General features: G+C 25.5%; 1 protein-coding gene across 1 annotated transcript; it reads right to left on the bottom strand.

Annotated features, from left to right (window-relative positions):
- Window positions 1-690: 690 nt before the first annotated feature.
- On the bottom strand, window positions 691-14,615 carry LOC129618650 (segmentation protein Runt). The gene is made up of 3 exons (XM_055533530.1): window positions 13,692-14,615; window positions 12,475-12,618; window positions 691-4,093 (listed from the first exon to the last, which is right to left on the bottom strand). The coding sequence occupies exons 1-3, from the start codon at window positions 14,431-14,433 to the stop codon at window positions 2,994-2,996; spliced, it is 1,986 nt and encodes a 661-aa protein (XP_055389505.1). The 5' UTR covers window positions 14,434-14,615; the 3' UTR covers window positions 691-2,993.
- Window positions 14,616-17,237: the final 2,622 nt, after the last annotated feature.

Below are 17,237 nucleotides of genomic sequence, written 5' to 3'. Positions count from 1 at the left end.
TTGATTTAAATATTTTTCAGAATTTTGTTGACTTTATTATCATTGATCTGCAATTAACAAATCTAAGCTTAATTAGCTTCATCTTCATAGTTTCATAATATACTACAACTCAGTTTGGCTTCAGAAATCTCAGTTAGATGTGTTGGCCACATGAAAACTGTGCATTTTAGCATTATGAATCGCAAAAAGCAGGATTATCAAAAGTTTAAGAAATGGCAAGGACACTCATTCGTTTTTCTTCTAAATCAAAACCATAAAAATTTTTATTTTTAAAAATTGACTTTTTTATTTCTGTAATTTTTTTTTTAATTTTTTTTTTCTATTTAATTTTTTTTTTTGTTTTATCATTTTTTTCTATATAATTTAATACTTATTTCTCTTAATTCTTTTATTTTTTTTCTATAATACAAAATACAACATTATCTATATATTCTTCATTTATATTTACATTTCTATAATAAACTTAAAATAAATGTGATCTAAATTTTTATATGTATAATAGATTTTTCTTCAATTATAATAGATTTAATTTTTTTTTAATAATGCCTGCTTAACTATTGTAAGATAAAATGGATAAACATATTTAAGTAAATTTTTAATAGAATTTAAAAGAAATTTTAGGATAATATTTATGATTTCTTAAATAATTAATTACACAGAAGGTAAGTAGTAAGTAAATAATGTTCTTACAAGTAATACAAATCAACAAACACAAAAGCAAAAAAATCTCTATAGCTGAATGAATTTGAAATTGTGTAGAAACATTTATGATTGTGTACAGTTTAAATATCAACAAAAATTTTTGTTAATAATCAGTTTTCCTTGTATCTTCTGATTTTGTATTCGCACTAAATTAATTAAGACTCTTATTAAAATTATCAAGATTATTAGATCGAGGTACAATCACTTTAAGTGCATTAAAATTGTGATAGCGTTAATTAATTGTTTTATTAAATGAATGTGTGTAATAAAAGAAGTGCTATCGCGATATATAAATAGTCAAAACTGTGCTATATTTATGTTGCGAATTAATTTTATTTATAAAAATTTCCAATTAAAGAAAAAATATAATAAAATACAAATTGCATTTGCTTTCTTGCATTTGTCTATATGAAACATTTATAGGGTAAATTAAGAAATTCAATTAGTACGCACTTTATTTTTAAAACAAAATCTTGTTTACCTTTCAATATATACTTCAATTCAATATTACTGAAGAAAGTTGAAAATTATTTTGTATTTTTATTTTCTCATACACATGTTATATACGTACATCTATAATTGCATATACGTACATACATAATTGCATCCCCAGAATAATATTGTCACATTTCAAGAATTTGAATTTCAAAATTTTTTTAATATAATTTTAATCAGTCTAATTTGCCTTCAAAAAAAGAACGCAAATTAAAACGCAACTTTTTTCTTCCCATAACTTCAATTTTATTGCATTCAACGTTATGACGCTGTTATTCTTAGGATGCAATATGTAGTTCTTCAATTCGTATTAAATATTTGCATTATAAAATAAGTTATTGATAGCAATTTTCTTAAGATTTTGAATAATTCGCATTTAAAAGAGTGTTATTTGCTATTTTCACAAATTTGATTTTTATGTACATAAAAATTTATCTTATTTCTTATACACTATTTTTTATACACATTATTTAAAATACTAAATTTTATTTACATAAATTTCATATTTTACAATTTACACTATAATTAATGTGCATTTTTTGCCCATAATATCAAGCCTGTTTATATTGTAGCTGTGCACATTTGATAAAAATTTTACACAATTTTTTTTTTTTCTAAATTTATACTATTTTAATTTTTCTTTTAAATATAAGGGATTTTATATTATATAGTTTTTAATTTTAATAAATCTTAACAATTATTATCACAATTATTAATTTAACATAAAGTAATTTTTTTTTTACTTCATTTTCCCCCCATTCGCCAACTAACTATCCAATTCTGTTTTTAAATCTGAATTGTGGCTTAATCTTCATTTAACATTTCTTTTTTCAATTATTTACAATTTATATTTTAGATACCAATACTCTCAAAGTAAAATTAATAATGAAATTCAAATTAATTATAGGAAGATTCTTTTGACTCTATTACTAGGTTAATTAATTTTTTTAAGATCCAAATTAGTCCAGTCCTCTATTTGAATTTTTATCACAATCATCATAATTTTCCTTTCATCTCAAATTAATTTTCATTTCAAATGTTGTAACAATGCAACTTTTAATGCAAAATTTTATTTTAAATATTTTTTTCTTTACATCTGTGCTTCTATGTGATGTAAATTACTTTATATTGGTAATTTTATCCACTAACATTATTTAAATTTATATAGCTTTAATTTTAACCAATTAAATAAAGAAATTAGCACTGTTTTCGAAATTAAAAAGAAAAAATAAAGCAAACCGATTTAATCCAAATATTTTCCATTTTTTCATTTTCTGTGACGATTCCATTCAATTGAAACAATAAAATGTTCTCGGATTACTTCTAAAGAAAAAAATTGGTGCTACTCCGTTGCTGTACATATGTCCGTATATAATGTTCAATAAGTACAACAACAATAAAAAAAAGCGAATAATAAAAGGAAGAATAACAAAGAAATCCTATAATTGCTCTTTGTCCAAAGTACAAATCTTTGATTTAGCCAGTTTATTCCCAATAAAAAGAATTTCTGTTAGCAGAAGGAATTTTTTTTCTAGTTGTTTTTTTGAACTTTTTTCTCTAATTTTTTGTATGCCTTATTATCTCACTTTGACTCAATAAAAATCTGATCCTGTGTCACTTGTTATATGCTTTCAATTTAGTTTTTGTATGTTTTTTTTAACAAAATTGTTTATTTGGTTTTCCTTCTTGTTTTTATTGTGTTAGACTATTTTCCTTTTTAAGCTTTCTATCTGTGTTCACTTTTGTTTTTTTTTCTATGTTTTGTTTTTTAGGTTTTATTAATCGATTCCTCTACTTCAATATGGTCTCCAAACGGTTTTTTGTTGTACAATGTCTGATTTCAATTTTGTTGTGTCAGGAGATTTGGATTGTTGCCTTTGACTAGACGGTTCATGAAGATTTGGTTTCATTGCTGATGGAGCTTTCAATTCACATTTTTGTTTTGTAACATTATTTGACAATTGTTCTTGTTGTTGTTGTAGTTGTGATTGTAATGAATGTAAATGATTTTGATTTTGTAGTTGTTGTTGCTGATGATGATTATGCGAATGATGCTGCTGATGTTGATGATGTGGATGATGATGATTATGTGGATGATTAGATAAATGATGATGTTGATTGTGATGATGATGATGATGATGTGCAGATGGCGGCACTTGTAATAAAGGACTATGACTAGTTTGTTTTGATTGTGGACTATTTTGTGGTGATAATGTTGAATCCATTGATTTATCACAAGAATCTTCAATTTTAATTATTTTATTTGGTCTTAAAATTGGTATAAATGCTGATTTAACAACATCAATTTGTTCATCATCAGAATCTTCAACTGATGAATGATCATGTGTTGAACTTGTTTCTAATGATGCATTTAATTTATGATTTGAAGTTGCTGTTGTTATTGTTGCCGCTGTTGTAGGTGGCGGACTTGAAGATGATGGTCTTGATGAAGCAGGTGATATATGAGCTGGATTAATACCTGTATTTGATTCATTATTATTATTACTGCCACCTAAAGATGGAATACGTGTATGTAATCCATTCATACTATGCATTCGCAATGATGTTAAATTGTATGGGAAGAAAGGATTTTTAGGTATAAGATCAACATGTCCTAATGGTGGGGCACCGGGTCCAAATGGAAATTGTGGTATTGTATATGGTGGTGATGGCACTAAACCTAATGGTGTCGTATGATGTGAATTTGAACCTGGTGGTGTTGTAGGAATTAGAGTTGATTGTGATGATATATTTGGAATTGGTGGTGTTGAACCATTCGACGGTGATAAAAATGGTTCTGATTGGGATGCATTTGGTGGAGGAGGTGGTGGTGGAGGTACAACCGATGGTGGTAAAACATTTCCAGGCACCGTAGTTGGTAAACCATTTGGAGATGCTGTAAATAAAGAAAATAAAACATAATTATTAAACAAAAGTAAAGTTTTTGTATGACTTTAATTTATAAAAGCTCATAATATGTAGAACAGAATAGTATAATACTTATTTTTACAGCAAAATATCCGTAATATACGAAATTTAAAGCCTGTCTCGTTTTTTTAATTTTTTTTTGTTTTTTTTTTTTGTTATAAGGGGAGAAAAAAATCAAAATTATTGAACCATAAATTTGGCATAACTAAAGCTTATCCCAAAAATATTCTTATTTGAACAAAACCAAATTAAGTACAGAATTTTTTGGTGAATAAATTAATACTGAAGAACAAAAATGAATAACAAACACAAGAGAATATCCGAAATAAAAATAAAGAAAAGACAAAAAAAAACAACAATAATTTTTCATCACCATAAATAAAATTTTATAAATTTACATTGACCGCTAGTGAATGGTTCGCAGTACACAATATCTGTACATAAAAACAATCAGGAAAAGGGGTGAAATAAAATTTAAATGAAAACATTGAATATTTTTAAAGGGCTTTAATAAAAAGAAAGGGGATGAATATTGCCTCAATCTGAAAATAAAAAATAATCTTCAATATTGTTGTTGTTGTCACAACTAATACTGATGTTTTTTATGTACATTAGCAACAACAATAGTGAAAAACATAAGAAAAATAAAACAAGAAAATCTGAAAAAATTTTAAACATTTTTAAAATCATTTTGCTTTTAATACAATATTTATATAATGGTCTTGTGCGAACACAACAAAATTCAAGGACTTCCTTGATATGTGAAACGATTTTAAAATTCTTATAAAAACCAATTAATTTTTAAAATTATAAAAAAGAGATGGAAAGTTCTCAAAAACGAAAAGTTTTTCAAGACTAATTTATCATTTTATAGCTGGCTAAGTATATTATGGTTCTTTAATAAAATTCAATTGATTTTAATTATTCCTAATGATTACAATGATTTAATTATGAATGTGTATAAAGACTAAAGTCATTTTAAAAATGGTAGCTATTTAATTTTTAAAATATTTTTGAACATTTTATATAATAAATAAGCTGAAGGTAAACGTGCGATAAAGAGCGAATATCAAAACCAGGAATATGTTTCGACTCTTTGTACAATTGAAATTTTACAAATTTTTGGACCAATTGCTTAAAAAATCAAAAAATCGCTAATTTCATCAGATCCTTTGCTATGCAAAAAATTAGGAATTTTCGAAATTTTTTTGTGAATGCAAATTTGCACGGCAGTTATCGTCCTCCCTTTGCAATCATATGTAAGAGCGTGCAGGTAGCCTACAATAAGTCGTGAATGGCTGCGGCGGCGCGGAAAGATCCTCTTGCCCCACTCGGTTCCGTTAAAAATCTACAATCTTCAATGGTGTCATATTCTAATGTTCAAACGTTTAATTTTATGAATTAAAGCTAATATTAAGCTATATTGACGTTTTTTCATTAAGATAGTCGAATTGTCTGATGATTTGAAAAACTCATTTATAAATTGAAATTCTCTTTAAACAGAATTTATTTTCTTTTTGATTTAACGTTTCGATTTGATCAAATGTTCGATTTTGTTTATTTGGACTTCCCTATTTTAAATATAGATATAATTAAAGTACAGGGATATTGAATAATTTAAGTTATGCAAGGTCTACTGTAAGTTTATGAAATTTGGTACTTTTTATATAATAATATATTAACGATTTATTAAAATTCATTAACTTGTGAAAATTTGTTGCAAGTTCAAATTTTTCCTAAAATATAGAAACACGCGAAAAATAGCTTGAATTATAAGCAGGATGCCTTGTTTTCGTGAACATTTAATGTGACACTGAGCATTTTTTCAACACTACACATTTTATACAGCATGTAACATATTTACATATGTATAAATAAATTATAAAATACATACCAATATATTAAATCGTATTTGTTAAAAAAAAATTAGTGAATGTACATAGTTTTTATAGGGGTTAATATTTCTTTTTATTTATAATACGTACCACTATAATACAATTCTGTATATGTTCAGTTTAAGAAAAAAGAAACCCTTTTAATTTTGTGTTTTTTCAAAAATTTAAAGCAGCCAGTTTATCCAATACCACATGAGGAACATGTTATAATTTCACATTCTTTTTATTATAGAAAATTGATAGAAAAATTTGTTCAACTCATAGAAGAAAACGCGGATTTCAAATAAAGAATGAAGCGTTCCTACTGAACGATCGTCTGAACCCCTTCTTTAAGGCTTACTATTTTTTCACTATATACGTTCTCTCTAAATCTTTTTTAAAATATTTAAGTGTATGTATTTATTTTTTTTTCTTTTTAATTATAATACGGGAATTTAATACTTTTAAAACTGATGTCCTGTGGATTTATTATACACCATACACTCTTCTTAATAAAAACATAAAATAACAATAAATGAGAAACAAAACAGGAATATAAAAAAAAAAAAATCTATTTTTATAGCAAGGATTTTTATGGTTTTATTTTGGTATTATTCAATTTTTTCTTTTTTCAATAATAAGTTTTGTTCTTTTTTATCCTTCCTTACATTTTTATACCCGTACGAACGTATGTTCGAAGGGTATACTAAATTTGCCTTACCGTTTGTAACGCTAAGAAATAACGGTGTTAGATATAGACTCAAGTGTATGTTTTTGATCAGCGTCAAATTCTGAGTTGATTTAGCTTTGTCTGTCCGTCCGTCCGTCCGTCCGTCCGTCCGAACGATAACTCAAAAACTAATTGAGCTAAACTCACCAAATTTTCACAAATGATTTATTGTAGTAAGTGCCAGAACCCTATTTAAATTGGACATGATCGGGTTACCGGTTCGGGTAGTTGCCATACAACTTCAAAATTTATTTAGCTATATCTCAGAAACTATAAAAGTTATGGTATTGAAATTTCACACAAACGAATATATTAGTAGGGCCAGTATGCCCCATAAAAGTCGTTGAAATTACTTGGCTCCTTCTGGTACCTGCCATACAACTTCAAAAGTTATTTGGCTATATCTCAGAAACTATAAAAGCTGTGATATTGAGATTTCACACATGTGAATATATTAGTAGGGCCAATATGCCACATAAAAGTCGTTGAAATTACTTGGCTCCTTCTGGTACCTGCCATACAACTTCAAAAGTTATTTGACTATATTTCAGAAACTATTAAAGCTATAGTATTGAAATTTCACACAAACGAATATATTAGTAGGGCCAATGTGTCTCATAAAAGTCGTTGAAATTACTTGGCTCCTTCTTGTACCTGCCATACAACTTCAAAAGTTATTTGACTATATCTCAGAAACTATAAAAGCTGTGATATTGAGATTTCACACAAGTGAGATTAGTAGAGACTAATGTGAAACTTGTGTGAGATTGATTTTCACACAAGTTTCACATTAGTAGGGCCGATGTGCTTGATAAAATTCGCTAAAATTTCTTGGCTCTTTCTGGTAGCTGCCATACAACATCATTAGTAGTTTGGCACAACCAGTATTTTGAATAACACATAGTACTGAAATTTTGCATAAATTAATATGGTAATACGGCAACTTAAAGTCATAGTCTGCCCCATAGTTAGTTATGGCACATTAGTTATTCGCACATAGGATAACAAATTCGTACGGGTATCACAGAGTTGACAAGGTCAACTCTATTTTTTTTCTCGTTATTTTTATAATTTCAATTCGATATTTCACCCACTAAAGAATTAGTTAGCCTAAAATTTATATTATGTAGTATAGAGAGTATAGACCCATATAAATCGTATTGTATGTCATTAACGTGTGGTGCGACTGTGTGTGTGTTTGTGCATGAATATATGTTTTAATAAATATGCGAATTTGTATTGGTTTGAAGAGTTGGTTTTTGATGATTGCTGTGCTTCCTTTTCATTTTTGTTTTTAATTTTTTTTTTTTTATTTTGAGGATGATGCATGGCACACGTTTTACACAATAAAATTAAGAACACAATAAGTAAATATGTAATAAAGTATATAATAAATGTACATACATGTCATATACATATTTACATATATACTAATATGAATTTATATTACAATTATTTTTATATAGAATATTTTTTGGCACCCCCTTTTAAAATAAAGGTTTTAGATTTTTCTTGTGTTTCCGCAGAAATTATTTTGCTTTTGTATCGTCTTCTATTTTTTTTTTTTTAATTTTTTACTTTAATCTGGTAAACCAAAAGGGCTTTCTATATTATAGATATAAACGTATACCCATAATAACTATATTTTTAGATTATACTTAAAATTACGCATATGTGTGTATGTATATATGTATTTAAAGATTCATTGAAAGTATTTTAATGTATTTATAAAGAAGAAATTCGTCTTCAATATAGAATTTGAAGGGTGGTGGGTGAACAATTATTCAATATATTTTGGAACTTTAATATTACCATTTCATATCGTAGATTCAGATACGAGAAATTATAGTAAAAGCAATTATGTATGCATCAGAATTGAACAATGTAGACAACAACAACAACACCAACTTTACCATTTTACTAAACAATATTGTGAAAAGCCTCATCAGAACTTGTCCTTCAAAAAAAAAATAAAAAAGAACACTGAAAAAAACGCACACTGAAAAAAAAAAGTCATGGTTGATTTTTGATCCGGAATATTTTAATTTGTATTCAATGTGTTTTATTAGTTTCTGTTAACTATACGGATGCAAAAAAATTAACAATATGTAGGACAAAAACATAAAAATTTTGTCTTTTCTTTTTTTTTGTAAAAAAATAATAATTGTTAAAAATCCTGATGAGGGATTCGATAATTTTATTTCTCTTTTTTTTCAAATGATTTTACATAATTATTTTTGGTATTCTGGACAACAGCAGAAAAAAAAAACACGAGTCTTGTATTCATACTGAAAATCAATTAAAAATGACGACACAAAAAATAAATGATTTTTTTTTGGGTGATTATGCAATTATGCAGACTTTTACAGAGTTACCTAGTTCCAAATTCATATTTGTACACATTACTACAATTTTAAGAGCACATTACGTTCCAGAGGAGATATAAAACCGGCTTGTTTCATAATCCATTACGTACATTTATTCTAATTTATGGGTATATTTTTATAAGACGTTACATTTTATAGCACTCGCGATTTTAAAATATATATGATTTGATTTTTCTCAAAAATTTAATTTCAAAACGGTTTTCTATTTACAGACTAACAAAAACTACTCATTCTGAAAAAACAAATGGTTTGCAACGTTAAATATTCTAGAGCAGATGCTATGAAGGTTAAATTGATTTTCATAATTAAATTCAATGAATTACTGAATGCTGTACGGCTGCATTTCAAATAAAAATTCAAAATAACATTTTGTTTTTAAAAATGTTATTGTTATAAAAATATTGGCCATCCTCTAAGAACCTACATAATATTATGGTAAATTTTGTGAAAATCCATAAGTACTTAATGTAAGCAAAAGCTAACAAAAAGTTAAGATTTTCTTTTCCTTTAATATTTGCTAACATTCTGCCTTCAAGAAAATACGTGTCATGCAGAGCTAATAACAGTGTTGTTAGCTCTCACTTGTTACTGAATCGTTAAAGTAATTTCATGCAATTTTTAAATCCGTCCTCGTGGTTACTTCCTGACTGCAAATATAAAGGTTTTGAATTCCTAAAGTAAAAAAATATGAAATTCAAATCAAAGGTACGAAAAACTTAAAAATTTTTCTAAAAGTATTCAAGTACACAATTCGAGCAAGTAGTTCGATTAAGTATGATTTGAATCATTTGAAATTTTCGAAAATTGTTCTCTTTTTCGATGAACAATACAAAATTTTATCGCTTTTTCATTAATAGGAGAAATCAATTTTGAAATTCCCTGTAAATTAATGCTATTACTTATAGAAAAATTGGAAAAAAAATTCTTAGAAATTCGAAATGGCTAGATTATTGACGTAAATTAAATTGAAACTATAAGTGCATTTTTCAACATAAATTTTAAATTTTTATATAAACTTTCTATATCGTAAATTTTCAGCTTTTTAATGATTTATTTTTCCAATAACTTACATTGTAATAACATGATTAATATTCAATTAATTTAATTTAAAAATATAAAAACGTAAACCACATCAAAGGAATTCGTAAATCACATTATGGTAGTGCATTAAAAAATTGTAAAGCAATTGCTTTAAGTAATTTTGTTAAATACAACATGTATGACAGTTTGTACCTAAAAAAAAATTATTTCGAATTTCAATTGTGTAAACTCGAAGCCTTATTAGTCAAAATTTGAATGTTTTGATTGCATTACTACAATTTACAATTTCTTTCTGCAATATTTATAACACCGAATCAAACATTGTTTTACGAAATGTGCACAAAACTGACAAAAATTACGTAAAAAATTTGCTCTAAAATTTCTTTAAATTCAGAACAAGAAAATTGGAATATCCAATGAAAATTTCATTCCTTTTCGATATTATTGATATTTGTCATCTCATTATAATCGAGAAATCTACCCTTGTATTATTGATCAGCTGGCAATGCAATACCAATTACTCTTGCGAACCGTTCATTTTTTATAACTATATAATATTTTTGTTGTCCTTTTTTTTCACGCACAGAGAATTTCTGTTAGTATATGCATGTATGTGTTTGTGCGTGAAAATAATGCAAAAGGATAATATAGGGAAAAAAATGAAATAAATTAAAAAGAAAATACCAAAAACGAAAAAAAAGAGAAACAGAATTACACGTACTATTTGAATTTAACCGGAATTTATTGCATGGTAGTTCCGGATCTATGATTTTCCACATTTTAGTCGTAATAATCATCTATGTATTGTTGTCGCATGTATCAAATAAAAAGAAAAACAAAATGACATTCATTCGACATCTTCATTAATAATAATACAAAATTTTTTTTATTGAAAATTTATAAAAAGTATAATTTAACACGATTAAAATCATTTGCCATTTTAAAGACCGTGTGTACATACAAATTTCTCTAATGAATTGCATGTGAGTCCAATTAAAAAATATTTTCGATTTTTTTTCTTTAAATAATTAATAAAATTATTGTAGTTTATTTAGGCCAGATATAATTTATATTCTAATTAATCTAATATTGAATTTTTTGGAATTCGCACGAAGTACAAAATATAGTTTCGTGATTTTTTATTGAAATTTGAATGTTGAGAATTAAAAATCTCACGCTATTGCGCTGAGAAATTTTAGCAAATTAAATTTGATAATTGTTTGAAAATGCAAATTTCAAGTCGATATTTTGTGTGGAAAAAAAGTTATCATTTGAAAATATGAAGAAAATAATTAAGAAATAAATTTTTCGTTTTCTAACCCTTTAATTCACCATTCATTACATGGAGTCGAAAAAAATTTTTATATGCATGTTAATCATATAATTAATTGTTATATGCAGTAATTTAATATTGAAAATAATGTTCATCCCACCGAAGAGAGTAAGTGAAATAGTTTGGAGTGAATTAACCCATTAAAGACTATAATCTCAAAATGATGATCATTGTGGACAAAAAAAGAAATAAATAAATTTTTTCAAATTATTGAAAAAAAAACTAAAACATTGCTTACAGAAACACCTTGGTTTCTAATGGGTTAATATGCAAAAAATTTACTTCACTACGAATTTTGAGGTTACTAATCGCCTATCCCATACAAATTTCTTAATATTATAAATATTAAATACTTATATAGCGTTAAGACATAAAACTAATTGGTAACTTTATATTCATACAAGAACTGCGAATACTTAACTGTATTTCATAAATTTAATAATCTCGTTCTACTTTATTCGAATTATCAAATTAATTTTTTTTTTTTAAACTATGGACCATATGAGAATTTAAAGGTGTAAAAGATTCAATTTTAAAAATTCAATATTTCTTATAAAAAATGTCATTAAAAATTTTTTATGACAAAATTAATTTTTTGTTTTTACGATCAACCTAATTATAAAAGTCATATACTTAGTTAGGATTCCATATTTCTATTTTTTTTTTTTGTATGAGAAAACACAATAAACAAAAAATGTCTTAACAAAAGCAGAATAATAAAAGAATTTCAAACTATTAAAAATGGTATGGAATAATTAAGACATCCAAAGAAAATTTTTAATTTAAATAATTTCAAAAGCCGACGGCAATCCGAAGAAAATTTGCTTGGTTTTGAATCTATAATAACAGTTTAATTTTGTTATTTAAAATATTTGAAGTGCGGAGCATTTAAAAAACGAATTTAATTTCTGTTCTAAGATCTAACTTTTAATGCCTCAGAGTTTTAAGTAGCTTTGTAAATTAACAATGTTAGGATTAACTTACCTTTTGATAAAACAGGATGATGAACTACTGCTGCTGCTTGATGTCTAAAATAATCAGCATAACCATATGTCATATAAGCTGCATCTAACCATGCTGGATTTAACATGAATGGATTAAATGATCCTGGATGTGGATATCCATAACCTTATTGAAGAGAAAAATGAATACTTTTAAAATTTCAATATAAATTAAGAAGTTTTTCAAGTTTTGCATTACTAATTGAGGTTAAAGTAAAATTCTACATTATATAGTTTTAAGTTAAATATTTTTAGAGGTAAAATTTTTATAACAATTTCATGAAGCAATCAATTCTTTAATTTTTTTACTCGGTTCTATTCTTTTTTTCTATTTGTTGTATGTAAACAGAAATTTCGCATTTCCTTTTTCAAATTATCATTAAGTATGTATGTGTTTTGTATTAAGTATACGGTCAAGAACTCTTGAAATATTAGAACTACCAAAAAGGCCAAATTAAGAATTGAATTTTTGAATACAATATTCAAAATTAACCTATAATAACTAAATATTTATTTTTTACAGAGAATTGTACATTCATTTTTAACTCAACTGTTGAACAATCCTCAATCATAAAATTTTGGACTTCTGTCTCGAAATATTCGTTTTTCTAATCTATTAGCTGTATTAACAGATTCAATCTTTCGAATTATTTTAAAGTTTCAATAAATAGTATGATGTGCTAATCGAAACTATGATTTTTGAAAATGGCCCCAAAAAAAAAATCAAATTTTTGTTTTTTTTTAATTTCTTAATTTATAATTTCAAAACAGTTTTGAAAACCTATTCAAAGAATCCAATAAACCATATACCCTGTATTTTTTATGGTATTAAGAATATTACCGAGATTCGTGCAGAGAACAACGATTTTAATCTAAATTTTTCAATCAACTTTTGAACCCCTTCTTTTCAAGAGCTTGTCATTATAAATTCTACATAAGTAGATTAATCATTCTAAATTCTACTACTATATATTTCGATAACTTTGGTTTTAAGAAATTTTGACATCTCTAAAAATAGTTAACTAATAGCACTTGCTTTGATACCAAATAAACATCATTTATACGTTTATAAGAGGCGTGATTTCAACATTTCGTTTCTAATCAAATACAAGTTTGATTTAAAAAAAACGGACTTAAATTTTTCATAAGTACCAACTCAATAACTTATTTTATATAAAATGAAAATATCATTATACTTACTTTGTTTTGATCTTGGTTCTCTTGGACCATCAACAGTTACTTTAATTGCTTTTGTATATGTTGCTATTTGCATTGGATATGATGCAATTGATATTGTTAATGAAAATGATTTACCTCTTCCACTTCTACCAACAAAACGTAAATCATTAAATTTAGCAACTTGATTTTTCATAACAGCTGTACAATTACGTAATTCACCACAATAATTTTCATCATTACCACATTTAATTGTAACTAATGTACCATCTTGTACATCATCTAAGGCAATTACTTTAAATGCACCAGGTAAACTTTTATTACTACGCCAATGATTTGGTAAAGCTGAACATAATATTGATGGTGAACCAGTTTGTACTAATTCACCATGATATTCTTGTAACATTTCATGTAAACTAGCAAACATATCAGTCATTGATGGTGGTAATTCATTATTATTATTATTATTATTTCCATTATTATTATTGTTATTTGATGATGAATTATTATTACTATTATTATTGTTATTATTATTTGTGTTATTATTATTATTACCACTACTACTATTACTATTATTTGTTGAAGTTGATGATGGTGAATTTTGATTATTATTATTATTATTATTATTATGACTGTTATGATTATTACGTGGTGATGAATTATTATTATTGTTATTATTATTACTAGGATGATGATGATTATGATGGCTATGGTGATGGTGATGATGATGGGGATTTGCAACTAATGTTGGACCTGGTAAATGCATTTTGTTCTTTTTATTTTTTATATTTGGTTGCAGTGTAGAAGTAATTTTTTTGTTATTCGATTTTTAATTTTTTTTAAAATAATCCAATGAGTTGTGTTTAGAAAAAAAAATTTAGTTTAATTTTAAATTTTAATTATTTTTATAAAATTTATTAAGAATTTTTTTCTTTGTTGTAATTGACTTCTTTCTTGTTTAGTTATAATTTTTTATTTAAATTTGATTCCATTATTTAATTACTCTTAATATTTTTGTCAGAGGACACGTTTTTCTTTTCAAATATTTTCAAATCACAATTTTTTAAATTTAATTTTCAAAACAAAAAATCTCATAAATTCACTGATTACATTCTTTTAGCTTTATTTTCTTAAATTTTCTTTATATTTTTTTCTAAATTTCGAAATTATTGAAACACACTTTTACAAATTTTAAAAATTAATTATAATTTTTGGTTAAAATAGTTGTTTTTTAATTTTGATTTTTTTATCAAAGATCTTTTTGCCAATTCATAAAATATCCTTTTAAATACAAAAATTATTGAAAATAAATACAAAATATTTTTTTTTATTTGCGTTTGTGGTTTGAACTAAAAACCAAAAACAAAATTTTTTTTTCTCTTATTAATTTTTTTGATCACGTGGAATAAATATTTAAAAAAATTTGTTTTAACTTTTGCATGTTTTTAACCCGCAAAGTCTCAGACAGAACTGATCATTTCTTGGTTATGTCGCAGAAGTTTTTCTCTTCAAAATAATAATAAAAATAAAAAGAGAAGAAAGAAAAAACCAAATAACAAAAAAAAGTATAATTTTTTTCCTCTTTTTTTCAAAAATACACCAACCACAAAAAATTTAACAAAATATCTTTTTATATGTACGTACGTAGATGAGTCAATATCTACAATGGTGTATATAAGTGTGTATGTATACCGCAATAACTATACAATTACATATGCACATACTTAAATATACCACTTTTATTTCATTTTTCTTTTCAGTACACACAGAAAAAAGAAAAAAATAAAAAATTTTTTTTTTTTTTCATTTTTTTACTTTTAAAAGTTATAAAGAGGGTTCGACATCGGTCAAATCACTGCCATATAAAAATATAAAATATAATATACACACATTTACATTAAATATACCAACACAAACATATAAAGTACAACAAGAAAAAAAAAACCAAAATGAAAAAAGAAAAAAGAGAGAAAAAAAACCATTAATAGAAAAGTTGAAAAAAAAAAACCCTCCCGATATTTTTTTTTATTTTATTTTCTCTGAATTTCCTTATTACTACCGTTTGTTTTTTTTTTCCTCTTATCGTCGTTTTCATTATTTTCATTTTCTTGCCTTCTTGCTTGATTACATTACATTGAGTACATTTACTTTACTCTATTTCTGAGAATAAAAAATACACTCCATGAAAATATAAAAAAAAAAAAACAACAAAAATAGAACTTTGAGTTGTGTTGTCGTACTTTTCTCTGTTCCGTCCGTTATGAATGGAAACAACAAAAACAGAAAATAAGAAAGAGAAAGCATAAACAAATTTTGTATTGTCGAATGTTGTCGTTGATTTTTGCACTCGTGAGAAATTTGTAATGTGTTTCGCCGCTCAAAAATTTTTTTTTCAACTTATTATTTTTAAATGCAATGCAAGTACACACAATATAAAACCCAATACAGTCCATACTCGATTGTGGTATACAGTAAAAACCAGAATAGAAGTAGAAAAACCTATAAACATGCCAAACAGTTATAAAAGCAGGCAGCAGCATTTTGTTTATTTTGTTATGTTCTATTTTCCTTTTTTTTTGTGTTTGTTTGAATTTTTATTTTATTTTGTAAAAAAAAAAAATACGAGTTTTTTTTTGTATTTTTACATTTTGTATTTTGTTGTTGTTGTTGCTATTTCGTGGAAATTGTATTTGTATTTGAGTCCTTCGAAATATAAGTGAGTATACGAATAGAGCAAAGAAAAAAAATAAAATGAAATTTTTTCCTATAAAATATAGACACCATATTTTGTAAGTAAGTATACATAGGAGCGCGTATTTATGAAGTACAATCGCGTATAAAATTATTTGCTCACTCAGAGTTTCTCGTCTTTCATAATATTACTCGTATATACATATACGTAGAGGGTATCAAGAGCATGCATATAATACTAAGTGTGTGTGTATATAAGGGAAAAAAATATCCTTGTTTTTAAGTTTTTTTGTGGGTTCACGAAATGGTTTTGTATTTTTATTCATCGTCGTCAACAACAAAAAAAAACACAGAAATTTTTTTTTGAGGGAAAAAAAAGCAAACCTACGTCGTCATACCGTTGTGGTTAACAGAATTTTTGTATACGCTCATATGTGTACATATATAAATGGCTTGTTTATATGTAGTTTTTGTAATAGTATTAGTGTTAAATGCATAATATAATTTTTATTTTTATTCCTATTATAAAATATTTTTATTTATACAAATGGGTATAGGAAATTTTGTACATTTATAAATTGGACTTGGAAAATGTATGAGTTATTTTATTAAAAAAAGAAAAAGAATTAGGATAAAAATTGCAAGGAAAAACAACGTCATCATCATTTTTCGTGTGTTTTGTTGTTGGTTGGGTCTAATATTATTGTTAGTGCCGTTGTTGTTTGAATTTTTATTTAGCATACATATATTTCTTATTTTATTCGTATATACTAGTATAAAGTATGTACAAATTTTAATTTTCCTCCGAAATAAAAAAGAAAACATAAAAAAAAAAATTCCTTACGAATAACCGCTATTGCTGCGGTATTGGCTTTTTTC

Source organism: Condylostylus longicornis, unplaced genomic scaffold (assembly GCF_029603195.1).
Source record: "Condylostylus longicornis isolate FDR11 unplaced genomic scaffold, ASM2960319v2 ptg000010l, whole genome shotgun sequence".
Taxonomy (NCBI): Eukaryota; Metazoa; Arthropoda; class Insecta; order Diptera; family Dolichopodidae; genus Condylostylus; species Condylostylus longicornis.
Note: the sequence above shows the minus strand (reverse complement) of the source record. Positions and strands in the feature narration are given on the sequence as shown.

Bases quoted from the DNA above. Each gene is read 5' to 3' on its own strand.
- LOC129618650 (XM_055533530.1), bottom strand. From the start codon at position 14,433: ATGCATTTACCAGGTCCAACATTAGTTGCAAATCCCCATCATCATCAC. The intron at 12,619-13,691 runs GTAAGTATAATG...CTCTTCAATAAG, and splicing joins AGAACCAAGATCAAAACAAA to GTTATGGATATCCACATCCA. The intron at 4,094-12,474 runs GTAAGTTAATCC...CTTTATTTACAG, and splicing joins TCATCCTGTTTTATCAAAAG to CATCTCCAAATGGTTTACCA.